This window comes from Aphanomyces invadans (genome assembly GCF_000520115.1).
Source record: "Aphanomyces invadans strain NJM9701 unplaced genomic scaffold supercont1.2, whole genome shotgun sequence".
NCBI classification, from domain to species: Eukaryota; Oomycota; class Saprolegniomycetes; order Saprolegniales; family Verrucalvaceae; genus Aphanomyces; species Aphanomyces invadans.
Window position 1 is genome coordinate 2,417,832 of NW_008580147.1, and position 26,242 is coordinate 2,444,073.

Genomic DNA, 26,242 nt, shown 5'->3' on the forward strand with positions numbered 1-26,242 from the left:
TGTCAACGACACATCGCAGGAACGTTCTCTTCGAAGTTGAACTAGCCCGCGGCCGGCAACCGGACGAACGGCGCCGTGAGCGAGGTGGTCGTCAAGGGCGTGGCTATCGCGTGTCGCGGCGAGGACCGGCATTGCCTGGGACATGGGGACGTGGATATCGAGGCAATGTCGATCGATGCCATCTGGGACTCACACCGACGTGTTCCAGGCCACATCTGCTTGGTGCCATCTCGGATGCTGCACCATGGTAGCGGCAGATCGTTGAAGCTGTCTGGGCAATTGGTTTGTCGGAACAAGACTCCCATGCAAAGATCAGAGCACGGCAACATGCGTAGCCGACCACATTTCGTACGGCATCCCAGCAAGTCCTTCCATGCCGTTCGGGCTCGTTGCGACGGGCTCGGCATTGCGACACACGACTTTGAAACATTGCCCGAGCAGCTGTGGAACGGTGGAGCATGCGCGCCATGAAATCTCGCCCGACTATCCGAAACAGCATGAACTCTGCCACTAGGCAAGGCGTGATTCCCACCATGGGCTGGACATTTGACGCCATGAGAGAGTAACACAGACTGTCAGGACATGCGCGTGCGACCAAGACGCGCGCTCAACTTATCACATCTTACGAAACCATCAAGCCCAAACGAACCGCCGAGCTCGGGACAGGACTTTAGCGCTCGTCGTAAATTTCCCAAGTTATACGACGAGCTCGCTTAGGCAGGCACACGCAAGGGTATGCAAGCATTACCACTCCGCCAACACGTCGACACTTGGAGTTTGCAGCGCCGACGGAAGAGCTCCGTGCGACTCCTGGATTCTTGCAGTACATGTACAGATGGAAGACCACCTGGTCGGCATACTCCCTCCTACCACGTGGATCGCGGGAGACCGAGTCGCTGTCCCTTCGACAACGACGTCGATCTTGGCCTCATGGTGCGACCTCTGACCTTCCCACGGCATCGCGATCGCCGCCGTAGACCACGATGTACCATCCTCAGGTGGCGTTCCGCGCGGAGCAATCGATGTATCTGTCGAATATTGTATAAATTCTTTGGATGAAGAGACAGTGGAGAAATTTCTTTGTGTCAATTATGTACCACGGCATGCTTTTACTGTCCCGGCAAAAAAAATTCAGTTGAAAAATTTCCATTGGTGAAGGTTTTTGGCAATTTTTTACAACCAGCTATTTATTCAACGACGTTCTGCCTCGGGATTTTTGAACGTCAGCAACGTATCCGGATAAATTGTACGGACGACAATTCCACACACGAAACGACGTCTGAACTGTGCCGCGCGCGACCTTACCGTTGTGCCTCCACGGCCGAGGCAACATGCATGGGGTGCATGCACTCGCAGTATAGGAAGAGAAGCGCTTGGATGGTACAGGATTTTATGCTGGGGACGTCCGTCGATTTTCCCGTCAGGTCACAAGCGAGCAGCAGAAATGGTTACCATCAAACCCTTGAACATCGAATAGTATGTATTTTGAGAGGTTTTCATACTGCTGTGAAAGGAGGTGACGCACTTCTTGTTCGTTCTCCGGCCGACCGACGTCCTTGGGCATCTCCCGCTCAGTGACACCTTCTTCGTTGAGGTAAGGAGCGCTCCTTGTGTATGCGTGGTGATTCCCCTTGGGAGCGCTCATCTATCGACGCGACGCTCCGTCGATAGACCCCGCATCCCGACGGCGTGTGTTGTGATTGCAAAGCAACCACCCCCAGTCACCCCACCAATCTCTGTTTGAATTCGTAGAGACCGCGTGCGACGACACGACAAAAGGATGCAACGCAACTCTGAATTAGGCGATAGACGGTACGGCGGGGCGGCGCCGAAGAGTCAGTCGTGGAAGGGTCGAAGTAGCAGTCACGACCTGACGACTCAGTCGGGGAGCAACAGCGGGCTTGGGGCACCAGGACAACCTATCTCGTCGACCGACTTCATCTCGTCTAAGACAGGGTACTTGACGAAGCGGTCGATCGGCGCGATTGATGCGCTCGCGAATTGGCGGGAGCGATTCTTCGTCTTGGCAGAAGGCAAATTGTGCTACTACAAAGTGGGCGGCGGCATTTTTTCCAAGAAGAAGGAAGAGGAACAGGACTTGGCGCATTTTAAGGGCCAGTTGGAGCTCACGTCCGAGACAGTTGTGAAGAAAACAAACATTGACAACAAAGCCAATTGCTTCGAGATCAACACAGGTGACAAGCGCATGTTTGCGCATGCAAACACGATCAAAGAGTGCGAAGATTGGATCAAATCGATCAAGGCTCACGTGGTTGCTTTGGGCTCATCCGGTGTTCGCGGCAGCAATGGCGACGGTAGCTCGCCTGAGCTCAAGCCCACTCCCGCGCAAGTAGAAGCGTCCGCGTTTGCATCTAACGTGACAGGCCAGCGCGATGGGCCGCAGGACTACTCCCGTCCGAGCTTGTGGGACAGCCACGATATTGTCCGTGGCGCCGAGCAATCGTCCGACCCGAAGGACGTCGTGATCAAACAATTGCTCGAAGAAAACCGGCAACTCCGCGAGCAACTCACGCAAAAAGACCAGAGTAAGTGTAAACTACCATTCACACCCTGACGGCTCGTCGATTGTCTGTAGTTATTCATCAACTCGAAACGAGCGGCGCCGCCGTCGACCCAACCTCGTCCTCCGCCCTCAATTCGTCCCGCGATACCATGTCGATGCCGCGAAACTCGTCGCTAGCCCGCGCGGCGTCGGTGGCGTTTGGGGCTGCGGCCGTACCCAAGCAAATGCTTGACTTGCGCGACCTACGCAAGAAGCAGATCCAACTCTTCGACGCAGCCGAAGTCGGCAATTCCCACTTAATTGCAACGCTACTCCAGAACAACGTGATTGACGTCAACGGGGTCGGCATCAACCAGTACACGGCGTTGCATCTTGCTGCTCGCAACAACTTCCCCAAGGCTGTCGCGGAACTGTGCAGCCGCGGCGCTGACGTCGGCGCGCGCACGGCGGATCGCTTGACGCCGCTGCATTTGGCGTCCATGGAAGGCCACGCCGGGTATGATTGTCATCGTTTGTTTTCGCTTCTGAAACAACTTGATGGAACCACATTCCCTTGACCATTGTGTTGTAGCTGCGTCGAAGAACTGCTCAAGGCCGGTGCGGACCCCAACACGACGGACCAGAACGGGAACGGCGCGGTGCATTTGGCCGCGGAGGGCGGCAACATTGCTTGCGCCAAGCTCTTGATCGCGTACGGCGCCCGCACGGACGTCCCGAACGCGTCCGGGTCGCTTCCACTGCACATTTCGCCAATCGGACATCCCATTCGTGTGTTACTGGGCAGCGGCGACAAGTCGGCGACGCCGTCGACGCAACCGTTGGTCCCGCCGCCGGTCATCGATCCCACGGATGACACGAAGAAGACAGAGATGCACGTGACGTTCAAAAACAAGTACCACGAAAGTTTGGCGCTCGGGCCGCGGGATTTTGAGTTCATCAAGGTGCTGGGTCGCGGGGCGTTTGCCAAAGTGTACTTGGTGCGCGGGAAGGGCGCGAACCGGGACAAGTATTTTGCGCTCAAGGCGTACAATAAGCAAGCGATTGTGCAGAAAAACCAGGCGCAGTACATCCACACAGAAAAGGCCGCGCTCCAGGCGTGTTCGGACCACCCATATATTGTCAGCTTGTACTACGCGTTCCAGTCGCAGGACCGCCTCTTCCTCGTGATGGAATACTGCGGAGGCGGCGACTTGCTGTCGACTCTGACGCGTCGCAAGGCATTTACGGAACCCGAAGCGGCGTTTTACATCGGTCAAATCGTGCTGGCGCTGTCGCACTTGCACTCCAAAGTCTGGCAATCCGTGCTTCTTGTGATGTTGTGCCCTCACAGTGTTTGTCGATAGGGCATCGTGTTCCGAGACCTCAAGCCCGAGAACGTCGTGATGGATTTGGATGGAAACGCCCTCCTGACGGACTTTGGAATTTCCAAGGAAGGCGTGGCAGATCATTCGTCGGCCAACACGTTTTGCGGGTCGCCCATGTACTTGGCACCGGAGATGCTGTCTCGGTCGGGGTACGAAGTGAAATCTGTCGTGTGTGTGTGTGTGACCAGTGGGGTGGTTGGTAGGCATGGATTCCCCCTGGACTGGTATTCGGTCGGCGCGCTGCTCTTTGAGTTGCTCACGGGTTTGCCTCCGTACTACACGAACGACAAGAAGCAGTTATTCCACAACATTTTGCGCGGCAACTTGATCATTCCCGAGTACATTTCACCGCAAGCGCGCGACTTGATTCAGCGGCTGCTGTGCAAGGACCCGAACCAGCGCCTCGGCAGCGGCCCCCGCGGCGACAAGGAGATCATGGAGCATCCGTTCTTTTCCGCGATTGACTGGGGCAAGTTGTATCGAAAGGAAATCCCTGCGCCGTTCAAGCCCCGGATCGACACGCAAACGGCCAACGCGCCGCCAGACACGTCCAACTTTCCCACGACGTTCACGGAGCAAGAGATCACGGAAATTGAAAAGGGCATGGCGCCGCCGCCGCAGCCCGCCGGAAGTAGCAGCAGCCGTGTCAAGGACGAGAAGCGGCTCTTCAAGGACTTTGACTTTACGCCCGAAGTAAAGCTAGACACGGAGGCTGCGCTCTTTGAGGCGCAGCTCCTGTTGCACCAGAACAGTGCCAAGAACCTCAAGGCCCCGCCGCTCGTCGAGAGCGACGAGTACAGCATCTAGAGAGACCGACTTCGATTCGGTGTGAGTTGAAACTACGTATGGTATTATCTTGTATTGCACATACTCGATGACTGTGTCAACGGCATCTTTTCAACCTGCATCCCAAAGGACATGGATCGTTTTCAAAACTGGATAATGGAGGTGTTGTGAGAGGCTAGTGGTCACCTTCATTGGGTCGGTCCCAGCCAAAAGCCAGGGTTGGCAATCGCCCCATCTTTTAGCGCTTGCCATCGCCCATGAGTGGCGGCAACAATGGCGAGCGCGTCCGTCGCATTCGTCATGGTGTCTTGGCTGAGGACGTTGACGGGTTTGCCTTCGGGAAGTTTGTAGTTTTTGAGCCAGTCGACCAACTGCTCGACAAGATGGGGACGGTGTGCAGAGAGATCGTCAACTGTGTGAATGACACTCGCAAGCGGGTCATCGATCGATACCGCAACGATCTTGTGGTCCACTTCGCCTTGGTCGATCAGCTCGAGGCTACCGAGGACCTTGACAGGATGCACCGACCCCATCGGCAGCGTGGCGGTCCCGATTTCAATCACGTCCAAGGGGTCATTGTCGCCGCCGTGGCCGGCCGCGTCCTTCATCGACGGATCTTCCCACGTTTGCGGCAACATCCCATAGTTGAAAAACGGGACGCCGTACAAGTAGTACCGTGTGTGATTCGTCTTGGTCACGTCCTGCTTGATCGGGTTGAACGGCAGTCGCTTGTTCACTTCCATCTTTTCCATGCGACCCTTCTCGATCTCGACGACGAAGTTGACCACGGACGCGTTGACATACAGAGGAATGTCGTGCCACGGCGACACCTTGGCTCCCGTGGCGGCATCCAGTACGGACAGTTCAAAGCCCAACGTGCCAACGACCGCGTTGTCCCCCGTGGACGCGACCGACGACGCTTTCGAGATAAACGGTCGGAAAGGGATCGAGTACTGGAGATACGACGGGTCTGTCATGCGTTGGTAGTACTGGACCATGAGATTCCACCCGGATTGCACCATGAAGCCGGGGGGGACACAGGTCGGGTCCGATTCCCAAGTGTCTGGAATGTCCGTACACGGTTGAAAGCCCATTTTCGCCATGTGCCGCATTTTAGACCCCGAGATCGAGAGAAAATCACGCTTGCGACTCTTATCCGTCATGGGCTTCATCTTGTGGTCTGTTTTATCATAGTACACCTTGGGGAAGCTGAGCAAGTTCATGTGCTCCATGCCCGGCGCCAAGTGCAGCACGAATCGTCCGTGGTCGCCGGCGTACATGTCTTGGTCCGGCTGGTCCGAACGCTTGATGCCGGCGGGGTCGCGGCCCACGACAAAGTACGATGCGCCGGCGTTCTTCCGGCTCTTGGCATGCCACTGCACTTCCCGCGGGCCGGCGTACACCATCGGGGACGGCCAAATTGACAAGACTGTCGACGCCGGGTCAAGCATACCATCTTTTATGATGGCTTCGTGCTGGTGGACTCGAACGTCGAGCGGCACATCGTCTTCTTTCGTCCATCCGCCCAAAGGACTCAGCCACAAGACGGGATTCTTGAACCCTTGGTCGAGGAGCCACTGTCGTCCTTGGTTCATCAGGTACGCGTGGCCGGCATGCGTCGGGTTTCGCGTTTGAAAGGCCAAGACGGCGTCCGCACCAAGCGCTTCAAATTTAGCGCGCAATTCGGACGGTGTCAGTCGAAACTTGTCCAACCCGTCGTTGTACATGACCCGCTGAAGCAGTTGGATTTCGCCACCGAGCAAAAAGTCTCCCGCCTTTTGAATCATGTCAACGTACGGGTGCCCCCTGTCGTACGCGCCAAACGTGCGCGTGATGCGCTCTTCCTTTCGGTGATCAAATACCTCCGGGTTGGTCAAAACTGCAACCTCTTCGCCCGTGCGGGTCACCAACACGACGTGGTTGATGCCTCCGTCGGCGGCAGTCGAGATAGCAGCCTTGGTGACCTTGGTCACGGGTAGGACGATCGGAATCGGCATGTTCACGCGGGTACCGCGGCCGACATCGGCGGTGGAATACTCGGAAAAGTTGGTCGTGCTATGGGGATTTAGATTTCCCGCAGTCAAGTTGTCGGCGTCAAACACGACCGAAGAAAAGTGAAGGCATTGCAAGTAAGCCCCTTCGCGCATGAAGCCGCGCAAAGGAGACGCCCATCCTTCGCCCAGGACCTGTACCCAGTGCAAATCTTCGTCGCGGAGCAACACGCGCGGCGCCGCAGCCGCCGGTGCCGTCGAGGACGTGACTGCCGTCGGATACAGCGTGTCGAAGTGGGCAGCGGCATTGCCCCCATCGGCCACAGCTACGCCAGGGTACCCTCTTGGAAGCGCGTCCACCCCAGTCAACAAACCCTTCTGCTTGAGAAAGGAATAGACAGTCGCAACTTCGGCATCCAACGTCGAGTTGGGGGTAAACAAAGTCAAGTCGGCGTGCAAAGGCGCCTCGTACGGCGCCGAGACGCCGGTAAAGTCTTTGATCTCGCCACTCACAGCCTTCTTGTACAATCCTTTGATGTCGCGCGCCATGACGACGCTGAGTGGTGTGTCCACGAACACTTCATAGAACGGGATGTTCATTTTCTTGTGAATGTCGCGGACGTCGTCCCGATGGGCGCGGTATGGTGACACAAGGCCGACGATCGTAATCGTGCCAGATTGGGCAAACAAAGCTGCCATTTCGCCAACGCGCCGCACGCTTTCCTGTCGATCGGCCGCGGAAAACCCGAGGTCGCGATTCAGACCAATTCGCACGTTGTCGCCATCGAGGCGGTACACTTGGATGCGATCGTGGATCAATTTGGCTTCCAAAGCTCGCCCAATCGTACTCTTTCCGCTTCCAGAAAGTCCTGTCATCCAAATAGTTGCGCCTTTTTGTCCGATGGCAGCAAACCGAGTCTTCTCGCTCACTACTGATTCATCGTAGAAAACATTGCGCTTCATGTCGAGCTTTTCCAGGCGCTGGGAAGCACATAACTCTCCATTCGTGTCCGGAAGTGGCGCAATCAACACCACAGCGAGTGCCAAGTAGGGGGCAATTATCAATGTCCACCAGAGGGCGGTTCGTACCCAAGACAATCGACTTGCTGGACGGACTTCTTGAGTCATCTTCACGTCCATGGGTTCCAGTCCCGTTCCATCATCGTCCGTGAGCTTCACGGACGTGTACTGGATCTCCTTTCGCATCGTCGTCACCCAGGGTGGCCCACCGATCCCGCCAACTTTGCAAATGAACAACGGCACCGATCCTTCGATCTTCATTGGTGTTGTGTAAAATATCGACCGGATAATAATCCGGACACCGATCGAATCAAAATAAAATTCAAGAGGTCAACTTCAAAACAACAATCCTTAAAATTGACACGAAGAATATATTCATTACGATTATAGAAAAATATTTGACTCGTCATAAAGTTCGTCATAATCATCAACCGTATCCGTATCCTCTATAGTTTCATTTGTATCGACATCGCACACCATGCACTTTAGAAGGATGGCTGGTGCGGCGGTTGGTTTGGCCAGGTCGGTGGCGCTCGGCGGCGGACAAGAAGGCCAACTAGGCTGTTAACTGTGGGGACTAATGGTTGGGATACTGGCTGCAGGCTCACGTTGCAACTTGATTTGGATGTGCCCCTTCACGGCGACAAGTGCGAACTGTCGTGCTGACATGACACTTCTGACGGAGTGGTGGTGTCGGATGAAAGAAAGGAATCAAAGTCGAGAGGCTATGCTCAAATCAAGACTTTATCTGTCCAATCTAAATCTATTTCCACCAAGGGGAACCCGCTCCCAGGAAGGGGTGGAGCGACATCGCGACGCTGGTGGACGTCTCTTGCTGGTGATGTTGGCCTGGTCGCACAAATATGTGGCATCGAAAAGGAGTATGCACTTGCGTCCATGGCATTCTCGACATCGTCGTCGGGCATCATGGACAAGTCGAACGTGCCCATCTCATCCAAGCTACACAAATGGCACTTGAATACTGTCCCAACCACATCATCTAGCCATACGTGTGGTGCAACGCTCGCCATGGAGTAGCGTGATGCTGAGAGAGAGAAAGGGATGCGGACAGATATGGGACTTCCTGGTTCCACGCCGCCGAAGTCAAGCAGTGGTCGCTGTTGTAAGGCGAGGTGATGCAAGTGAACACAGGCGATATCGTACATGTCATGCTTGGAGAGGGGATGCTGCATCCATGACTGAGGCTTCGGCGAAATACCGCCGTACTCTGAGCACAACGCTCTGGGCAATGTATGAGGATTGCGTTCGCGCTAAGATGGACAGGACCTACCGGACGCGGTCGTGGGTCGTGTGGCGTGGCGTAAGCTGCGCTTCGTCCGAGTCCTAGAATCCAAGTGAATATGGCAAAATGCAGCAAAAAATCGAGCAACTCGAACCGAAAACGCCGACGGCGGCGTTGTCGTCCTTGTCATCTGAGCTTTCACACTACGGCGAGACTCCCGTCGCTGTTTGGCAAACCTGGGAATACACAAATTCGTTGAAATGTTGAAGCAAATGGTCGATAGTCAAGGAATGGTCGGTACCATCGATTCTTGATGGCGTTGTCCGTGCGTCCATGAAAGAGTTTCGCTATCTTACTCCATTGGTTTCCGTGCTCGGCATGGGCAGCAACTAGGAGCACCTCCTCTTCCTTTGTCCATGGACCTTTCGTGATTGATGCATCTAAGTAAAATGGATGTCGTGAAATGGATGCTCGTCGTCATCTCTTGTATACCCAAATGATTGTGCCATCGTTCTCGGCACTGCTTCCCACTTCGCTCGACACCGTTCCTGCTTCCGCATTCTTCGTTCAGGATCTTGGCGAGCTTGGACCAATTCTTGCACCCGAGCTGACCCACGAGCTTGACGATCTGTTGATCTTCATGCGCCGTCCATGATTTCTTTCCCCCTTTCTCTCGATTCGCACCAGTTTCTGAGTCGGAGTACCTGTCCATGTGGAATGCGGCCTACACACTCATGAATTTCACGCGAACGTCATGGCTATCGAGATGTACGTTGTGGCTGGATCGACGGAGGTATCCGCTGGTGTCGTCGCGTCCTTTGCGGTAGTGGGTTGGGCAGACGCGATCTTCGAGGCTGTGTCCAAAGAGTCGCGATCCTACCTTGCACGGGGGTTTTCAGCCAATGAGAACAATGGACTGGTTAATGTATATAGTATGGTTTCGTACATTAAAAAATATATTTAATACTATAAAGCCGTACATTTGCTACTGTTCATCTTGTACGGATGTGTTACAATCCCATTCTGTGGAATCCTCTAAAACCCAATATCATATTAAAATATGGGGGATGTATCGGACATCCTCGGCGGCCTGAGCGGTGCGAGCGGCGGCGGCACGACCCCACCACCGTCCAAGGGCTCTGTCAAAGAAGAAAAGCCAAAGAACAAGTTCAAAGGATTGCATCGTGAAGTGCTACTACTACAAGAAAGCAAGCTCGGAGGAGGGGTGTCACCGCAAAGTTTGGGACGTCGCAACCATGTCTCGATCATGCCAGGAAACAACCTCCCCATGAAGAAGTCGCTCTTATCACAAAGACCTGGGCTCCGGAACAAGTGGTGCGTTTCTTATTCAGAGCTCTGACGTCGTTGATCACACGAACAACCCTTTGACGGCACTATGTCCCCGCAGGGTGCGACGAGATTTCTTGAATGCTGCGCGAACGGATGGCCTCGTCCTGACCCATTGGGTCAAGTCGTCACTTCCCGAAACACTAGAATACCCGTTTGCCCGCTTCAACGTCACAATTGACCTCCCAACATGTTGTACAAAGGACGAGTTCGACAAGATCCTTGGTCCCGATCGCGATCCGATGATTCCAACGCCGTGGACATTCTCTGACACGACATACCTGTGGGAGTTATGCAAACGCTACGAGTTGCGGTGGGTTGTGATCGCCGATCGATTCGTCGCGCCGTCAAAGGTACCTCGGTCCATGGAAGACATCAAGTACTGGTATTACGAAGTCGTGCGCCTACTCGCTGAAGCGCGCCAGATCAAGCGCGACCACGTTGAAGTCACCAAGGTCGAAGTGGCCGCGACAACACCTGCACCAGTCGCCGAGCCCGCCCCCACCGACGAGATCAAGGCTGAACCAGTGGACGATGAAGCCAAGGTCTCGAACGACGCTTCAAATTCATCCCCCAGTGGCCCCACAAGTACACCTCAATCCGCACCACCGCCATCGTCCCATCGCTTCCCGATTGCGTACGAAAAGCACCGCAAAGCAACGCTCGAGCTCCTGTTCAACCGATCGAACGCTGAAGAAACCGCGATCAAGAAGCTGCAGGAAGAACTGCGTCAAGTCGAGCAGCAACTGAAGAAAGCAGTGTTGAAGGTCGATGCCAAGAAGAAAAAGGTGCGGCGTCGTTCGGTGTCATGTCAAACTGTTTGTCGTCTGTAGGAACTTGCCGACGCACGGACCCAGATCTCTTGCGACGTGCCTGGCAGCGGTGTGTACTTTCGCAGCACGTCGCAAGTGCTGCCAGCGCAAAAGATGGGGCTCAGCGCGAAACTCGTCAAGAAGATGTCGCTCATGCTGGAAGAGGTACGTCCGTCGCATTTCCTCGTTTAGGAGACTGAGACGGTGTAGTTTGGGGTGCCCGCGCGGCCGATGCCGACCAAACCAGTGTGCGACCTATTCGACAAGCTGCGGCAGGACATCCTGTCGCTCTTTGCGCTGCGCAAGGCACTTGCAGCCAAAGTCCACGAGGTTCAAGTCATGTCAGACAAACTCACGGCCCTCACAGGCAAGTCCCTTGCACACAGCTCAACCATTTCTTATCGTTCAATGGCCGGACAGGAGTTCCGCATGTTCCGCGCGCCACCGTCCACATTCCGGACACGTTTGTCGCGGCAGATGCCGCCGCAGGAACTGCAGGTGCTCCCTCCTCTGCCGCAAGTACACTCGCAACGCCATTGTCGGCTGCTCCCGGCCACTCGTCCAAAATTTCGGTACGTTACGAGGCAGATGACAACGTTGGGTGGAGAGAGATTGAATTCGCTGATACATTGTGTAGCAAAAGGGCGGGTCGGCACTCAAACGCAAGGTCTTGGTGTCGGCGGCGGCCCCAGGCAGCGGCGGCGCGGCATCGGGCAAACGCCCCAAGAAGTAGTTCGAATCCTACGATCTTTTTTTTGCTCTCTTTTTTGGCGTTGACAGGACGACACCCTCGCACGTCGTAGTTTCTTTTTTCTTTTCTTTTACATTCTTTTTCTTTTTTGCGCGCATGTCAACGCCGCTGGATGCAGCGAGGAAGGTGTCCCGCATGGAGTGATGGGCCGTGCGAATGCACATTCCGGCTTAATAGCCGTAAGGGTGGTAACCAGATCCACCCATGCCGCGACCCCCGCGGCCCCCGCGACCACGACCGCCTCGACCCCGAGGAGCGTACCCTCCTCGTCCGCCACCTCGTCCACCGCGGAAACCGCCGCGACCACCGCGGCCGCCACGTCCTCCGTAGTTGTAGCCACGTTCGTTGACACGTTTGGGAGTCACTTTGAGCTGTCGCCCGCGGAACGTCGTATCATTGAGAAGCAAAGCGCTTTCGACGGCATCGTGGTTTGCAAACTCAATGTACGCATATCCCTTGGGCATCCCCGTGAATTTGTCGCACAGGATAGTCACGCGGTTGATTGTCCCGCAGCTTTGGAATAGTGCTTGCAGTTCTTCCGGTGTAGATTCGTAGTCGACTTGTCCAATGTAGATGGAGTTCTCGTCAATCACCGCTTGCTGCGCCGCGGTCGGCGCTGCAGGGGGTTGGTGTTCCTTTGGAATTTGCGACTGGACGTGGCTGTGCATTTGGTTGAGTTTCTGTGCCTCCTCTTCCATTTCCAGCACACGTCGCTTCATGTCTTCGATTTCTTGGTCCACTTCTTGGCCTTCATTGCTCTCGATTGCCTCAGCTTCGGCGGCGAGTTGGTCGACTTCGTGTTCGGCGTCCATGGCGCAGTGTGTGTGGGGGTGGTGGATATGCGAAAACCAAAACTGAGGGTTGTTGGTTCGCAGCGGCTTCGGAATAAAAATATTCATCATCGAATAAAAAAATCCTCTTATGTGTATGTTCAATCGTCGAGAAGCAATAAAATGAATTTCGTTTTTTATTCGCACGCACACAGACGATGAATGAAGCTCCCAAGGGAATAAACGCCGTCAGACCGGTCCGATGAAGCCCTTCGCGTCAGCCACACTTGGCCGAGCAGCATCGCCAAGATAGGACTGCGCTCCGTGCCAGCGATGCTGTCCTTTCCAGTTGTGTTGGCGGATGGATTATAGTCCGTTTATGATGGAGTTGAACCCAACGTGAAGAGGAGGAATCCGGTCCGTGTCCATTGCGTCCATGCCCACGATGTCATCGTGAAGGATTCACGCGCTTTCACCTGTTTCCATGCGTCTCCTATCCGCTGCAGTCTTTCTAGTGGTGTTAGCGCCTGTGCTCCAGCTTGGTGGCACACCCACGACCGAGTTGCTGTCCATCGTGTACAACATCAGCAGCATCGTGGGCAAAATTAGACTCATCGAGGCCCGAAAATAGCTTGCACGAGTGGATGTGTCGCACAAGAGCGCAGAAATGTGTCATTCGGCGAATTGAGCACACCGTCCATTTTGGCCCCTCGAACAATGGACGTCCTCGACGCGAGCTACGACAGCGTGGACGAAGTCGACGAAGACGCCGAGCTCGAGCTGTCATGTGCGCTGCAAGACTTGGCGACTCGATGCAAGTCGTTTTCGGCGAAAATGACGGAAGACCTGCCTGAGATCGAAGACGGCGAAGTGAGTGAAGACGAAGACTTGCCTCGATTCTTTGCTGCTGATGACAAGGCTGTTGGTGGCGGGCGGCGGCCCCGTGGTGACAAGGGCACTGCTGCCGACGACGGCGACGAATACTACAACCAAACGCACGAAGAATTGACGTCGATCCAGTCCAATATCAAGCACCTGTTAGAAAAACTGGAGCGCGCCGCCACCACACAAACCACCTCGTCGTCGACGACCGTCTATCGGGACTTTGAAAACGACAACGATGCTAAACCGACAACGAACGGACGATTTGGAGCCACGAATCAACGACAGGAGAAGTAACGTCAAGATCACCATTAACATCGGGCTAAAAACGCCAGCACGCGGCGTTGGAGCTCGACTTCGTCGGCACGGAGTTCCATTTCGGCGGCGTGATGTGCCATGTCAAACTGCATCTTGTGCTTGAGCAGCTCCAGTAGCCGCGCCGCTGCCCCACCATCGTCTTGGTCGTCTTGGTCGTCTTCGTCGTTCACGGCCACGTCGGTCGACGAAGCGCCGCTGTTTCTGCTGCTACGCACACATCGCATTCAGACAATCCATGATCATCCATCCTGGTCGATGTACATGATGCGGCGGCGCTGGCGGCGAGTGTGTCTGGACGTGTCCAAGTAGTCGATGAGTTGGTGCTGCATATTCAGTTCTTGCGCACGAAGTTGCTGGTCTCGTCGCCGCATGTCCATGTCGACCTGCAGTTTCTGCTCGACGATGCGAAGCAGCTGGGCGGCAGTCGCATCCAAGCCAGACGACGACCCGTCAAACGGTGGCCCCCTGCGCTTCCGTGATGACGGTGCCGTCAACGCGGCGGCGGTTGAATGATGTTGATACATGCTAGATGGGTGGTTGGGATGGACGAGCGATGGCAAGTGTGGTGGCGATGGGTGCTGCCGACGGTGCGAGTATGGTAACCCCAACGCTGGTAAGTGATTTACTTGGTGAGATTCCGTCGTGGCAGTTCCCTCGGCTTTGAACGGCGTGTTGGGAGACTGTTGTTGGTCGTGCAGCGACTTCGTTCGTGCTGCACTCGACAACGACGACGCCCCCATGGATAGCATGGCAGTGGGGTGTGCGATGGAGGGTATCGGGGGTGAAGCAGTCGTGGCACCTACGTGGGGTAGAGCGGCGGGCTGCGCGGGAGGAGCCTGTGCTTTGAGAGACGGGAGGTGGATCGGAGGCGACGGCACGCCATTTGGAGAAGACTCCTGTTGTGGGCGAAAATGGAGGTGGCTCGGAGACGGAGGAAACTTCGCGCTGCGTTGCGTCGTCGATGACGCGTGAGGAGATGATGCAGTGGAGAACATCGTTGAATGTCGTGGTATGAGACTGATCGTAGGTTGATGTTTTGGCTCGTGGAGGGTTTGAGTATTGTCCTGCGGGCGAGGATGCGTCGGTGATGCCGCGGACGAAGACTTGGTCGGCGACGGCGGTGATGTGCTGCCTTGCTTCACAGAGGAAGCCTGGCGCAACGACTGCAGCAGTGCCTCCTTCTTCCTGTTCCGTGCTTCGCTGTCGTCCTTGAACAGTTTGTCGAACCTGCCATCGTCGAACCACCGAAGGAGAAGATTGCCTCGATCCCTGAATTGCATCGCCAGCATCCATCATTGCATGTTCCTCACCACACAAGACCCAACCGTGGAACGTACCGACAGATCTGCCACTTGCAAGCCAAGGGGTTATCAAACACTTGCGCACCAAAGTCTCGTGCCACGCGCTCCCACATCGCGAGTCGCGTTCCATGCTTTGCCGAGATCGGTTTGTGCAACTGAATGAGCTCGAGCAGCGCCACGTCCATCGCGGACGTGAACTTGATGTACTTGACGCGGACTGGTTGCACAGCTTCCATTGGCGTGTGACCTAAGGAAGGAGCCGTCGTGCATGAGACAATATGCCCATCGATCCCTCAAGAAACATCGCTTGCTCACCGTCCAGCATCGAGTGATTGGGAATGAGGTGTGCCAAGCATGTGCAATTTGTGCTCACCGTCGTTTCCCATGAGTAACATGCTGGATATGACCAAATTGTATACCTCGGTTCAAGCTATCAGGACGACCACGTATATCACATGCAACATCCTACTTTTATTCCCAACATCCATTCCTGTGACAATTACCTTGGAATATCAATCCAATGAGTTACAATCGAATATAAATAAGCATTATGTGCATGTGGTCGTAACCAAGAACTGTTTGAATCGCCCGATCGTGTCGCCGACATTTACCACGAGAAACATCTTGCTTTTATTATCCATCGTCAAGGGTTTTCATCACCAAACTTTGGCCATCCGCACCCACCCACGACATCCTACCTAAGCAACAAAGCGCCGCGCAACGAACGGGCTGCCCGCGCACGATGCGCTATCGTGGAGATGAACTTCTCAGAGACAGACTTCATGCGGGACAGCGGGGGCGTCCCATGTGCATTGCACCAGCGCACTCGAGGCGTTGTATGCATCGGGACAATTTCTGATCCAAATCAATTGACGAATTCCAAGTTACACACTTGGTGTAACAAACGGCGGAATTCGTGTGAGGTCTATCCATTCCGCGCCTGCTTATCCTCGTTCCAGGTCGTTGTTTGGTAAGTTCCGCCTGAACGTGACGTTGTGGACCGGACATCGACGATTCTCGTGCGGGTCTCTGCTTTCGTTGGGTCACTCCAGTGGGAATCGTGATGATGGTGGAATTTTGTTGGGGCACGACAAGAATTGCCCTCTCGATGATTTTATCACATTTTCCACATTTTGGTTGTCGACCATTACAACTCGAAAAATCCCAACTTTTGAATCGCACATGAATACATGGACTTCAATATCGTACACACCCTGCACGCTCACCCTAGGGAGACTGTACCCCCGTATCGGAGCTCGCGAACGTCGACGCTCGTACGTACACCCTGCAACGACATTTTTATTCGATTGTACGCCATCTGCGGTGACAATAACGGACCGCGGCGCTTTCGGTTGGAATCGCCGTTGGTGCTTTTTACCTCTCGAAAACGCCACTTGCCACCTTTTGCTTGAAATAGTGTATTTAAGGTATTTCGAGACGCCATGCCCTATTGTACTGTGTCCACCGCACCACCAACTCACTCGTCAACATCGTACCATGAGCAGCGTGCCCAAGACCCTCCTGAAAGTACAGCAAGCCAAGGTGGTGTCCGCCGTGACCCAGGTATCGATCGTCTTCACAAGCATCGTGTCATCGTTTGTCGCCAGGGCATGAAGTACATTGGGACGCACAATGGCACGTTCCATTGCGACGAAGCGCTGGCTGTGTCACTCCTCAAGATGTTGCCACGCTTTGAATCGCACGGTAACCTCCGCGCCTTTGTGTCCATGTTGACTTACCACATGCTCTTTCTACGTTGTAGCCATTTTGCGCACGCGCGACTTGGAAAAGTTATCGCACTGCGAAGCCGTGGTCGATGTCGGCGGTGAATATGACTTTAGTCGCATCCGGTTGGACCATCACCAAAAGACGTTCGCGGACACCCTAGAAGGCGAGAACATCAAGTTGTCGAGCGCTGGGCTTGTATACAAGTGCGTGGCATGCTACTCATGATGCTGATCTTCAGACTGACACGGGCGTTCACTTGTGGCAGGCACTTTGGTCGTGACATTCTACAAACCATTTGCGACCACTCGCTGTCCGAAAACGTGCTGGAGGTTATGTACAAGAAGATGTACAAGGGATTCGTGGAACACATTGACGGGATCGACAACGGTGTGGAAGTCGCGTCCGGAACGACCAACTACTCGATCACGACGTCCCTTAGCGCTCGGGTCGGCTACCTGAACCCGCGGTGGAACGAAAGTCAGTCGGACGACTTTGTAAACGGCCGCTTTCACCAGGTGCGTATTGGACCATAACTCACTTGGATCATCCCAGTTTGTGTAGGCCATGACCTTGACCGTGTCCGAATTTGTCGAGCGCGTGCTGTACTACTACGAGGCATGGCTGCCGGCGCGATCGATCGTGGAAGCGGCACTCAAGAGCCGCTTTCAGCTGCACGAGTCTGGCGAAATTATGACGCTGGCGTACTGCCCGTGGAAGGCGCACCTGTACGACATCGAAGCGGAGTTGCTCATTTCTGGCCAAATCAAGTTTGTTCTGTACGAAGACTCGACGGGCGGTATGTGGCGCATCCAAGCTGTTAATGTCGAAGACGGAAAATTCGCGTTGCGCATGGGACTGCCCGCCGCGTGGCGCGGACTTCGCGACGGAGACCTCGTTGCCGCGTCTGGTATTGAAGGCGGGACCTTCGTCCATGCAGGCGGATTCATCGGCGGCAACAAGACATTTGATGGCGCATTGCAAATGGCAGTCGCAACACTTAAGCTCGCCAACTAAGCTTATCGCGCTACTCGTGAATTGCTCCTTACGTAAACCCTGTTGTCACTGTCCTAAAACGGCCGAGGTCACGCAGGTTTTACTGTACGCTTGCTACAGTCAAATTGTCGTGAAACTCACAACCCCAACATGGGCAGCTCCGTCCGAAGAGTGATCATGCAGGTGCCGTTCAAAACTGGCAAGCGTCCTCCGGCGCGATCGCCTTCAACTTCATTCAAGAGGCTCCGAAGCAAGCGTCGTACTCGAAACAGTTGCGTGTTAGTTGAAGTGGGATGCTCAATAAAGTAACTCTGTCAAACACGACAACGAGTGACGTCGTGGCGAAGTACGGCACATGAACACAAGGCATCCTGGGACAGCTTCGCATGCGGAAGTGTCATGGAGACAGGAGTTGCAGCCATCGCGATGGATTGACCTCGTGTGGCTACGTCATCGTCTCGCGTGTCGTTCTTCCGGATATTATCCGGTTGCGTCCGTTGGCACACCTGTTGACAAAGCAAGGTTTTGCAGCTTGTGATTGGCTGAAACGCGCGATCTTTTCAACTTCAACGTCATGTCAACAGCCCATGGACGGCGAAACCATTCTTCGATTGACGTGGTGATCGCATGGCCGAAGCGCGCGCGGCCGTCCATGTGTACGACGGCAACCGCCGCGGCGTCAAGCTACTGGTGTCACAGGAAGGGTCGATCGAAGTGACGTTCGTGATTCCGTCGCCGAGCGAATTGCGTTCCACGGTTGTTCGCCACGTTCATTACATGAAAAACACGGTGCAGAACGTGATATACCCGGTGCCCCCTCCTGTCGCTGGAGCAATCGTCGTCGTCTTGATTGGAATCGTCGCGAGCTCGCCGGAGGACTCGTACTGGCGACACAGTACGATTTCGTGGTGGGTCTGGCACATAGGCAACTTCTTCGTCCCGTTTGCATCATCCATCCCTCGAAGCTTGTACGTGGCGTACTTGACCGCGTGGGCTGCGTTTGCCGGTCTTGTGTTGCTCATGTCGGTGCATCGGGTCATTCTCCGAGCACTTTTGGGGTACCGTGGCTGGTTGTACTTGGCGCCAAGGGAAACGTCCATGGTTGTGACCGCGTGGGCCTCGTTGATCAAGGTATTGGGCGGCCGTTCGCCGTTGACGTTTTCGTTCCAAAGTGCATTGCCGCGCATGTCGGTGCCGCCGTTGAAAGCAACGTTGGAACGGTACATGAAATCGATCCATCCGCTCGTGTCGGACGAAGAATACAAGCGAATTGAAGCGCTTGTGACTGAATTCGAAGCGAACGCTGGGCCAAAGCTCCAACGCTACTTGGTGCTCAAGAGTTGGTACGCGGACAACTACATTTCGGACTGGTGGGAGCAATACGTGTACTTGAAGGGTCGATCGTCCATCATGATTGGAAGCAACTACTACGTCCTTCCTGCACGGTACATTCCGTCGACAAACCAGCTTGCTCGCGCCGCCGGCGTCGTCCGCCAACTTATGGAGTTCAAGCAAAGGCTCGATCGCGAGCAGCTGCCTCCCATCATGTTGCGTGGGCTGGTGCCGCTCTGCATGTCCCAGTACACGCGCATCTTTTCCACGACGCGCTTGCCTGGGCGCGACGAAGACAAGCTGAAAAAGTATGGGTCGTCCAAGCATCTCGCAGTCAACTGTCGCGGCCGTTGGTTCAAAGTGCCACTCTTCCGCAAGGGTACGTATGGTGAGCTCTTGAGCGCGTACGACATTCAGCAGCAATTGATTGCCGTGTCGAATGCATGTGCGCCAGAAGACATTGTCCAGGAGCAGCATCTCGGCGCCCTCACCAGCGCAAATCGCACGACGTGGGCCGAGCACCGCGACACATTTTTCTCGGAGGGTGTGAACCGCAAGTCGCTTCGTGTGATTGAGTCTGCCGTGTTTGTGCTTGTGCTGGATGATGCGACCCCCGAGCATATCGACGAACAAGGAAAACTTTTGATCCACGGCAACGGCGGGAACCGGTGGTTTGACAAGTCGTTTACGATGGTGGCGTTTGCGAACGGAATGGTCGGCCACAATGTCGAGCACTCTTGGGCCGACGCGCCCGTGATGGCGCACTTGTGGGAAGAAGTATCGTTTCGGGAGATTCTCGATGGCATGTACGATGCGGACGGCCACTGCAAGAAGCCCGCGTCGTTCAAGACGGACGTGACGCTGCCGCGATGCGAACAGCTTCAATGGAATTGGACGCCCGACCTCAACGATGCAGTGAACGCATGCATGGCGGCGGCGGCCACGGCGATCGCCAACTTTGACCTGCGCGTGCTCAACCATGCCGAGTATGGCAAAGTCGCGATTACCAAGACGTGCAAGATGAGCCCGGACGCGTATCTTCAGCTTGCGCTGCAGTTTGCATACTACAAGAACACGCATGGAACGTTTACGCAGACGTACGAGGCCAGCATGACACGCTTGTACAAGCACGGCCGTACCGAGACGGTGCGCCCGGTGACGGATCAGTCGAAAGCGTTTGTGCTGGCCATGGTCGACCCGACCGTGTCGAACGAGACTCGACGCAAGTTGGGGTGGGCGGCCGGCGAAGCGCACCAGGACTTGTACCGCAATGCGATGTCGGGCTTGGGCGTCGATCGCCACTTGTTTACGTTGTACTGTGTGTCGGTCGGCATGGGAATCGAGTCGCCGTTTCTGAAGGACGCGCTAAGCCGACCGTGGCGGTTGAGCACAAGCCAGCAACCTCAAGCGCAGACCAATTTGGTGGCCACGATCAAGAAGCGCCAGATTCTGGAAGATGTCAGTCAGTGCATTTGCCCCGGCGGCGGGTTTGGTCCTGTCGCCACGGATGGGTACGGCGTGAGCTACATGATTGCCGGTGACTCGGATCTGTTTTTTCACATTTCCAGCGACAAGTCGGCGGGTACGACGAGCTCGACGGCGTTTGCCGAAGACTTGCGTGCGGCGTTGACAGAGATGCGTGCCGTCTGGAACGACTGAAGGGTCGCCTGGGAGGTCAAGCAATAGGAACCAGTGAACATTGTAACAAGAATGCAATGAGCGACACAATGGGGATGCCGTCGGAGCAACGTGACGACTCGATGGTGGACGCGGCCGAAGGTGTCAATGGTAGCATTCGTCATTCGATGGAGGATGCTGGCGCCAGACAGGTGGGACGCAGATGAGTACCTCGTTGTTAGGACCCCCGTCCGTGGGCACCGACGTTGTGACAACTCAACAGCGACGGCGGGTGTGTTCATGCGACTCCGTGCGCTCGGTGCATGGGGCGGTGGAGAGAAGATGTCGATGGAAGCGTCGGGAGAAAAAGTTCCATTTCCAGCGTTGAAGTTGAATGTTTTATCTCCTTCCGTGGAATGTTGCCAGGAGTTTCAGTTGAAGATTTGCACCAAGATACAAGATGACGCACGATATGCGCAGTGGAAACGCTTCCTACGGCGCGACGGTGGACACAAGCGTTGATGCAGACATGGAGCACACGCGATCAGGAAACAAGGCATGGCGCTCGAGGAAGAATTCAGCATCGATCAAGCCGACGACGCTAAAGAGATCTATGTTCTTGCAACTCCCTGGACGATATGGCCATGGATTCAGAACCGGACATTGGTTGCCAAGCTGGCATTACGTTAAAGACCGTTCGGCCAAGCGCGTGGCGAGCGCGTGAGTCCCATTTCTGTGCCTGGTACTTATTGCACACACTCGAACAGCGCCTATGTCCCAACTCGGTCGAGCAGTTCGTTTCCTTCCCTCAACGACGTGTCCACAGCAGTGTTCCATCATTCAATTTCACCTGTGATGTTTACCCTCGTCATGCTTTTCATTTCGATGCGACGGAATACTGTAACCTCTCACATGCATCTCTGCGCACGCGGCAAGACGCATGGACGGTATGGACGTTATCCACGTGAACGGTTTGGGCAAGATTCATGCGGCAGCCCGTCCTGCAAGACGCTAGACATCCTCTCATGCCACATTGCTGCAGTTTTCCTTGCCTGTGGTCGGCCATCTCCTGCACCGGCCGCCGGAAGAGCTTCTGATAAATGGCGCCGGATTTCAGTGACATGATTTGCGCCAATCAGGTCCCTTCATTGCAGTGTCCGACGTTCGCGATTCGTTCAAAACAACTCGCAATTCGTTGAAAACAACTCGCAATTCGTTGAAAACAACTCGCAATTCGTTCAAAACAACTCGCGATTCGTTCAAAACATCTCCGGCGGATTATTCGTGACCCGTGAACGGTTCACAAGATTCGACAGCAGAACATGGTCGATTTCTTCCCTGTTCTGCACACCATTGTGGCGAAGGCCAGAAAACGAAGCATCAAGTCATTCCATGCGCACCTTTCCTGTTACTCGTGGCACCGGAGCTCAGATAACGAGCCACGAGGCGGCAGAAGCAAGACCTTATTCATCGTATGGATAGGAGTCCGCCTTACATTTCAGTACTGTTGCGAGGCAGCCTTCATATTGGCGCCAAGAGCCTGACTCTTTGTTGGTTTCGACAACCTGCGTGGATGCATGCCACGTCTAGTTGCTGCTGGATGAAGGGACAAACGGATGGTGCCTTGGCCGGTGGACGAAGGACCCTCCAAGCATGTCGCTTCACGGGGTTTCGCGACCACATTAATGCGCGCTCTCCACGACAAGTGACCTGCGGGATGACCGTATTGGGCGTGTCTGTCCTTGTTTAGTCGTACTAGTGTACTACTAGTAGTACTACGTAGTACTTCATGTACAACATGTCCTCAGGTCGACTCGTCAGACGACGTCAAGGCAACTACACTGTATTCTTGAAAATACTCTATAGAGGCACATGATATCATGGGGTGCATGGTCGTGTCGCGTGTCACACCAAAAACGTTGAAGACAATTCATAACGGCACCCAAGGCTGTCGCCACCCCCTGACCCAGATTCACACCTCCAGCAGCGCTATCATGTGGCAAGCGTTTGTGATAGGTTTCCTCCTGGCCTTGACAGGCGCCGCGGGCGTGTACTGCCTCCATCAAGTCAAGGCCCCAGTCCACGAATTATACCAGCCATCGCCGTCCATATTCCTCTTGGGCTATCGAGCGTTCCTTGTCGGGTTGTTCGGTGTGGCGCTGTTTGGCTACAACACACTTCCACGTGCGTGGCTGTACTACACTGTGTGGAACCTGACGCTCCAGTTCATCTACTTGGTGTGGGCGACTGTGCATCAATTCCGCCACCGACATGAAACTGGCACGGCGATACCATCGACCCGCGAAAGCCGCGCGCTCAACGCGCTCTTTGATGTGTGCTTCGCCGTGAGTTTTCTCGTGTGTGCCGTGTATTGGGGCGTCGTGTACCCATCCAGAATCGACAAGACAACCCGGCTCATGACGGTGTTTCAGCACGGCATCAACTGCATCTTCCTCGTCGGCGAGTTCGTTCTCAACGGGTTCGTCGTACGGAAAGCGTCCCTCGGGCCCATTGTGATCCTGCCCGTGCTCTACGGGACATTTGCCTGGATTAGCCACGAAACGTGGAACTACGGGCTGTGGCCATACAAATTTCTCGATATGTCTAGCCAGGCGTCTCCCGTTTGGTACGTTGGCACGTTTCTCAGCCACCCGTTGCTGCTCTTCGGCGCCATCGGTCTGTCGAGTCTCAAGTCGCGCTCCCGCCCCGCTCTCGTCCCTGTCGCTTATGACCCCGACCTTGTCGCCACGCCCAAAGAGAATGAAGTGTAATAACATGTGCAAATAGATCCTGGGTGTACGCGCTGATATATTGAGAACAAAGTTGCTGTGGTGTGAATTCAAATACACGTACTCGGTGGTTTCCTTGAATGATCCTGACAGGATTCAAGAGATCGGTCAGGCTGACGCGGTGTGCAGTCTCATGCGAGCACGGACTCGGTGGCTTTTTATGGCAGTGGCACCACAATTGAACAACTATGACGGAGCGCATCACCATGGCATCGGATGCCTGCAAGAGCACCACCATATCGAACGAGCTATCTACTGCAACGACTGCCCATGATGCAGCCAGTTCGACACGGGCGGAACATGAGCATGTCGTTGCCGAGTTGGCACGCCAGCAAAGCCAAGATCGTAAACACAAGTCGCACATCGACAACCAGCACTTGACAGGACGATGGAATGCCGTAAAATATTTTATCTTGGGTGATATCGCTGGAATATCTCCCTTCTCCACCCGTACAGCTATTGCATCACGACAGTGCTGTCCATAAAGTCGACCAGGACGAAGCGGACCCAGAGATAGATAGCTACGCCTAGCAAGATCGAGATCGGGAGCGCAGGCAACGCCTTCTTGTACACGCTGAGGAGGAAGAGCGTGCTGCCCAGGCCCTGCAACGCCTTGAGCTTCCAGTCACCACAGCACGACACGTACCATGAGGATCGATACGAGGCATGCAATCATCGCCATCACGTCAAACATGGCTGCGCGCGACACGAGAACGCTGTAAAAGACAAAGTCGCCAAGTCCGAGCTTGATTGTGTTGTCTGTCTCCATGGTGAGAATTTCCTCGACTCTGCAAAGCACTTCTTACCGTCCTCGTCATCGTCGTGGGGGCCATACTTGGCCGCCAGGTCGTTCCACAGATCACGCTCTCGCCCTTCGTAAATAGCGAGCACTTGGTCGACTCGCTCGATGGCTGAAGGATTGTACTCGTTGTAGAAAGCCACAAGTCGGTCACGGAGCGGCAGCTTGGCTGTCGTCGTCATCTCAGAGGTGTCCGTCGACGACGCAGCCGCCAGCAACGGTTCGTGGCTGTCGTCGGGGCGAGAACGACGCCGCGTAAACGTGCAAGTGGTTTGTGTGCCAGTTGCCTGTTCAGGGCATGGTGGCCCACCACGTTGGTAGTATGATGGGCTGTGGGCGTCAGAGTGAAATGTGCGCTGCACCTCGGCCTCGTACAGCAGACCTGCATCGGCTTAGCAATAAATCTCGAGAACAACGAGTGTGTACCAGGCAGCGGACGACCTTCCTGCTGGATGAGGTTGACTAAGCACTTGAGCGGCCCGCATGGTGTAAGGACGGCACACAGATCGTAGAACGCGAGGACGACCACGAGAGCCCAAGTCGTCCATTCCGGAAACTTGCTGAGTTGCCACGCCATGATGATGGACACCGCGACCAAGTACGACTGCGTCAACGACATGTTTACACCCTAATGGCGGGGGTCAGCCGCAGGGACGACACAGATCGACACCTTTTGGTAAAAGATCGACAAAACTCCCACGACTGCAAAGTTGTACATGATGAACCAATACGACCACACGTCGACGGGAACGCTCAAATTTTCGAGCGCGACTTCAGCCAACCGACCGCCAAGGAACCCGAGAAGCACGGCAGACGACAGGAACATGTACCCGACGAGAAACTACGCGACAATAATGCATGAGAGCTCCTTCACTTGTCGAGGTCGAAGGACCGTACGTTGGTGAACTTGAACTTGTAGCAAATGACAATTACGAACGTCGCGACGATGAAAAAGCACACAATCGCCAGCGCGTTCACGAAGGCATGGCCAAGAAGCGCACTGTCTGAGTCGCTATCGTCGGGCTTGTACACAAGGTACGCTCTAAAGGGAAGCCATCAAACGTGTTGAATGGACAAGGATGCTGGGATCGTACTGTGCCATCTGCGCAGCGGCGTCAGGGTCTCGGATCAAAATAGAGGCAAAGCTACGTAGGTTCTCGGTTCACACCGCATGGAATTAAAACCGTGAGCACTATACCTCGACAACACCATCGTCAAGGTGACTGGGAGCAACACTGCTTGGAACGACCCAAGCGAGTGCATGAGATCTTCGATGTCAACTTCCGGACTCTCCTGCGTATCCAGTTCGTTCTCCAGACGCTGGCGCGTCGGCTTCGCCATCAAAGGAACACTACAATCCCAAGTATGTCGTCCAGACCAGTCATGAATGCATCGCCTTTGATGGCGCGTCCGGGACGCACCTTGTCGCATTCATAGAACAAGTCGCCTCAAAATGCTCGACTCCTGCGTTGCACCTTCGGTAACTTGAATAAAATACACATTATCTTGCCATTTGAATGGAGGTGCAGGCATTTTTAAACTTGTCATCATCGAAATCACACTAATTGCTGTCGATCACTTTTTACTTTCGTTCAAGATCCTCAAAGGCAACTCACCAACTTCGATGCCGTCAAAAGGCGCAAGCGCGCACCACAGCGGGACACCATTCACCATCAATGCCATGCTTTCAATGAGCTGTGTGTTGTTATCTTCAACGTTTGTGCCCCCGGAAAGCAGAGTCTCTCATCAGCCTCCCCCGGAAAGTAGAATCTCTCATCAACCACCCCCCAGCATGACTCGACTTACTGGTGTAGGGGAACGAGGAGGGCGCGTGGTGCCTGAGGTGGTAGGTATGGGGGGCAGGACGATTTAGGC

At 54.8% G+C, this 26,242-nt stretch overlaps 11 protein-coding genes across 14 annotated transcripts; 6 read left to right on the forward strand and 5 right to left on the reverse strand.

Moving 5' to 3' along the window:
* Positions 1-1,537: 1,537 nt before the first annotated feature.
* H310_01585 lies at positions 1,538-7,926 on the forward strand. Of its 2 annotated transcripts, XM_008864733.1 has the most exons (6): positions 1,538-1,594; positions 1,753-2,546; positions 2,597-3,020; positions 3,096-3,813; positions 3,868-4,037; positions 4,092-7,926. In XM_008864733.1, exons 2-6 carry the CDS (start codon positions 1,781-1,783, stop codon positions 4,693-4,695), a joined length of 2,682 nt encoding a protein of 893 aa, XP_008862955.1. In that variant the 5' UTR covers positions 1,538-1,594; positions 1,753-1,780; the 3' UTR covers positions 4,696-7,926. The 2 variants fall into 2 exon arrangements, with proteins under 2 accessions (XP_008862955.1, XP_008862956.1); XM_008864734.1 differs by lacking the exons at positions 3,868-4,037; positions 4,092-7,926 and having other exon boundaries at positions 3,096-3,867.
* H310_01586 (sulfate adenylyltransferase) lies at positions 4,716-7,927 on the reverse strand. Its single transcript, XM_008864735.1, has one exon. It carries the CDS (start codon positions 7,869-7,871, stop codon positions 4,863-4,865), a length of 3,009 nt encoding a protein of 1,002 aa, XP_008862957.1. The 5' UTR covers positions 7,872-7,927; the 3' UTR covers positions 4,716-4,862.
* Positions 7,928-8,187: 260 nt separating this feature from the next.
* On the reverse strand, positions 8,188-9,817 carry H310_01587 (hypothetical protein). The gene is made up of 8 exons (XM_008864736.1): positions 9,701-9,817; positions 9,421-9,652; positions 9,230-9,368; positions 9,083-9,164; positions 8,977-9,029; positions 8,850-8,927; positions 8,696-8,803; positions 8,188-8,645 (listed from the first exon to the last, which is right to left on the reverse strand). Exons 2-8 carry the CDS (start codon positions 9,638-9,640, stop codon positions 8,417-8,419), a joined length of 909 nt encoding a protein of 302 aa, XP_008862958.1. The 5' UTR covers positions 9,641-9,652; positions 9,701-9,817; the 3' UTR covers positions 8,188-8,416.
* Positions 9,818-9,988: 171 nt separating this feature from the next.
* H310_01588 (hypothetical protein) lies at positions 9,989-12,682 on the forward strand (the record flags this gene model as incomplete). Its single annotated transcript, XM_008864737.1, has 6 exons — positions 9,989-10,263; positions 10,337-11,063; positions 11,109-11,252; positions 11,298-11,454; positions 11,508-11,659; positions 11,725-12,682. The coding sequence occupies 6 exons, from the start codon at positions 9,989-9,991 to the stop codon at positions 11,818-11,820; spliced, it is 1,551 nt and encodes a 516-aa protein (XP_008862959.1). The 3' UTR covers positions 11,821-12,682.
* On the reverse strand, positions 11,433-12,682 carry H310_01589 (hypothetical protein). The gene has a single exon (XM_008864738.1). It carries the CDS (start codon positions 12,648-12,650, stop codon positions 12,009-12,011), a length of 642 nt encoding a protein of 213 aa, XP_008862960.1. The 5' UTR covers positions 12,651-12,682; the 3' UTR covers positions 11,433-12,008.
* A 158-nt stretch (positions 12,683-12,840) lies between these two features.
* On the forward strand, positions 12,841-13,957 carry H310_01590 (hypothetical protein). Its single transcript, XM_008864739.1, has one exon. It carries the CDS (start codon positions 13,326-13,328, stop codon positions 13,785-13,787), a length of 462 nt encoding a protein of 153 aa, XP_008862961.1. The 5' UTR covers positions 12,841-13,325; the 3' UTR covers positions 13,788-13,957.
* On the reverse strand, positions 13,202-15,477 carry H310_01591. 2 transcript variants are annotated; one of them, XM_008864741.1, is made up of 4 exons: positions 15,425-15,477; positions 15,146-15,356; positions 14,070-15,077; positions 13,202-14,012 (listed from the first exon to the last, which is right to left on the reverse strand). In XM_008864741.1, exons 1-4 carry the CDS (start codon positions 15,432-15,434, stop codon positions 13,802-13,804), a joined length of 1,440 nt encoding a protein of 479 aa, XP_008862963.1. In that variant the 5' UTR covers positions 15,435-15,477; the 3' UTR covers positions 13,202-13,801. The 2 variants fall into 2 exon arrangements, with proteins under 2 accessions (XP_008862963.1, XP_008862962.1); XM_008864740.1 differs by having other exon boundaries at positions 13,202-14,015.
* A 1,101-nt stretch (positions 15,478-16,578) lies between these two features.
* Positions 16,579-18,262, forward strand: H310_01592 (hypothetical protein). The gene is made up of 5 exons (XM_008864742.1): positions 16,579-16,672; positions 16,717-16,813; positions 16,872-17,040; positions 17,103-17,352; positions 17,399-18,262. The coding sequence occupies exons 1-5, from the start codon at positions 16,607-16,609 to the stop codon at positions 17,849-17,851; spliced, it is 1,035 nt and encodes a 344-aa protein (XP_008862964.1). The 5' UTR covers positions 16,579-16,606; the 3' UTR covers positions 17,852-18,262.
* Positions 18,263-18,366: 104 nt separating this feature from the next.
* H310_01593 (hypothetical protein) lies at positions 18,367-21,157 on the forward strand. The gene has a single exon (XM_008864743.1). The coding sequence runs from the start codon at positions 18,458-18,460 to the stop codon at positions 20,819-20,821; it is 2,364 nt and encodes a 787-aa protein (XP_008862965.1). The 5' UTR covers positions 18,367-18,457; the 3' UTR covers positions 20,822-21,157.
* Positions 21,158-22,659: 1,502 nt separating this feature from the next.
* H310_01594 (hypothetical protein) lies at positions 22,660-23,638 on the forward strand (the record flags this gene model as incomplete). The annotated part of the gene is made up of 1 exon (XM_008864744.1): positions 22,660-23,638. One exon carries the CDS (start codon positions 22,660-22,662, stop codon positions 23,548-23,550), a length of 891 nt encoding a protein of 296 aa, XP_008862966.1. The 3' UTR covers positions 23,551-23,638.
* Positions 23,639-23,869: 231 nt separating this feature from the next.
* Positions 23,870-25,822, reverse strand: H310_01595. 2 transcript variants are annotated; one of them, XM_008864745.1, is made up of 9 exons: positions 25,789-25,822; positions 25,566-25,718; positions 25,462-25,512; positions 25,265-25,409; positions 25,038-25,208; positions 24,794-24,995; positions 24,375-24,749; positions 24,215-24,327; positions 23,870-24,171 (listed from the first exon to the last, which is right to left on the reverse strand). In XM_008864745.1, exons 1-9 carry the CDS (start codon positions 25,800-25,802, stop codon positions 24,025-24,027), a joined length of 1,371 nt encoding a protein of 456 aa, XP_008862967.1. In that variant the 5' UTR covers positions 25,803-25,822; the 3' UTR covers positions 23,870-24,024. The 2 variants fall into 2 exon arrangements, with proteins under 2 accessions (XP_008862967.1, XP_008862968.1); XM_008864746.1 differs by lacking the exon at positions 25,789-25,822 and having other exon boundaries at positions 25,566-25,786.
* Positions 25,823-26,242: the final 420 nt, after the last annotated feature.

What these genes read in the sequence shown, in the direction of transcription:
- H310_01585 (XM_008864733.1), top strand. Translation starts at nt 1,781, where the DNA reads ATGCAACGCAACTCTGAATTAGGCGATAGACGGTACGGCGGGGCGGCG. An exon ending in TGTCGCACTTGCACTCCAAA is followed by an intron (nt 3,814 to 3,867) that starts GTCTGGCAATCC and finishes GTTTGTCGATAG; the next exon opens with GGCATCGTGTTCCGAGACCT. An exon ending in GAGATGCTGTCTCGGTCGGG is followed by an intron (nt 4,038 to 4,091) that starts GTACGAAGTGAA and finishes GGTGGTTGGTAG; the next exon opens with GCATGGATTCCCCCTGGACT.
- H310_01586 (XM_008864735.1), bottom strand. Translation starts at nt 7,871, where the DNA reads ATGCGAAAGGAGATCCAGTACACGTCCGTGAAGCTCACGGACGATGAT.
- H310_01587 (XM_008864736.1), bottom strand. Translation starts at nt 9,640, where the DNA reads ATGGACAGGTACTCCGACTCAGAAACTGGTGCGAATCGAGAGAAAGGG. An exon ending in ACGATGGCACAATCATTTGG is followed by an intron (nt 9,369 to 9,420) that starts GTATACAAGAGA and finishes CATTTTACTTAG; the next exon opens with ATGCATCAATCACGAAAGGT. An exon ending in AACGCCATCAAGAATCGATG is followed by an intron (nt 9,165 to 9,229) that starts GTACCGACCATT and finishes GTGTATTCCCAG; the next exon opens with GTTTGCCAAACAGCGACGGG.
- H310_01589 (XM_008864738.1), bottom strand. Translation starts at nt 12,650, where the DNA reads ATGGACGCCGAACACGAAGTCGACCAACTCGCCGCCGAAGCTGAGGCA.
- H310_01590 (XM_008864739.1), top strand. Translation starts at nt 13,326, where the DNA reads ATGGACGTCCTCGACGCGAGCTACGACAGCGTGGACGAAGTCGACGAA.
- H310_01591 (XM_008864740.1), bottom strand. An exon ending in TGCAAGTGGCAGATCTGTCG is followed by an intron (nt 15,078 to 15,145) that starts GTACGTTCCACG and finishes GATGCAATTCAG; the next exon opens with GGATCGAGGCAATCTTCTCC. An exon ending in CGCCAGCGCCGCCGCATCAT is followed by an intron (nt 14,016 to 14,069) that starts GTACATCGACCA and finishes ATGTGTGCGTAG; the next exon opens with CAGCAGAAACAGCGGCGCTT.
- H310_01592 (XM_008864742.1), top strand. Translation starts at nt 16,607, where the DNA reads ATGAGCAGCGTGCCCAAGACCCTCCTGAAAGTACAGCAAGCCAAGGTG. An exon ending in TGGTGTCCGCCGTGACCCAG is followed by an intron (nt 16,673 to 16,716) that starts GTATCGATCGTC and finishes GTTTGTCGCCAG; the next exon opens with GGCATGAAGTACATTGGGAC. An exon ending in GCCACGCTTTGAATCGCACG is followed by an intron (nt 16,814 to 16,871) that starts GTAACCTCCGCG and finishes TCTACGTTGTAG; the next exon opens with CCATTTTGCGCACGCGCGAC.
- H310_01593 (XM_008864743.1), top strand. Translation starts at nt 18,458, where the DNA reads ATGGCCGAAGCGCGCGCGGCCGTCCATGTGTACGACGGCAACCGCCGC.
- H310_01595 (XM_008864745.1), bottom strand. An exon ending in GCCGCTGCGCAGATGGCACA is followed by an intron (nt 25,410 to 25,461) that starts GTACGATCCCAG and finishes GCTTCCCTTTAG; the next exon opens with AGCGTACCTTGTGTACAAGC. An exon ending in GCCTCGTATCGATCCTCATG is followed by an intron (nt 24,172 to 24,214) that starts GTACGTGTCGTG and finishes AAGGCGTTGCAG; the next exon opens with GGCCTGGGCAGCACGCTCTT.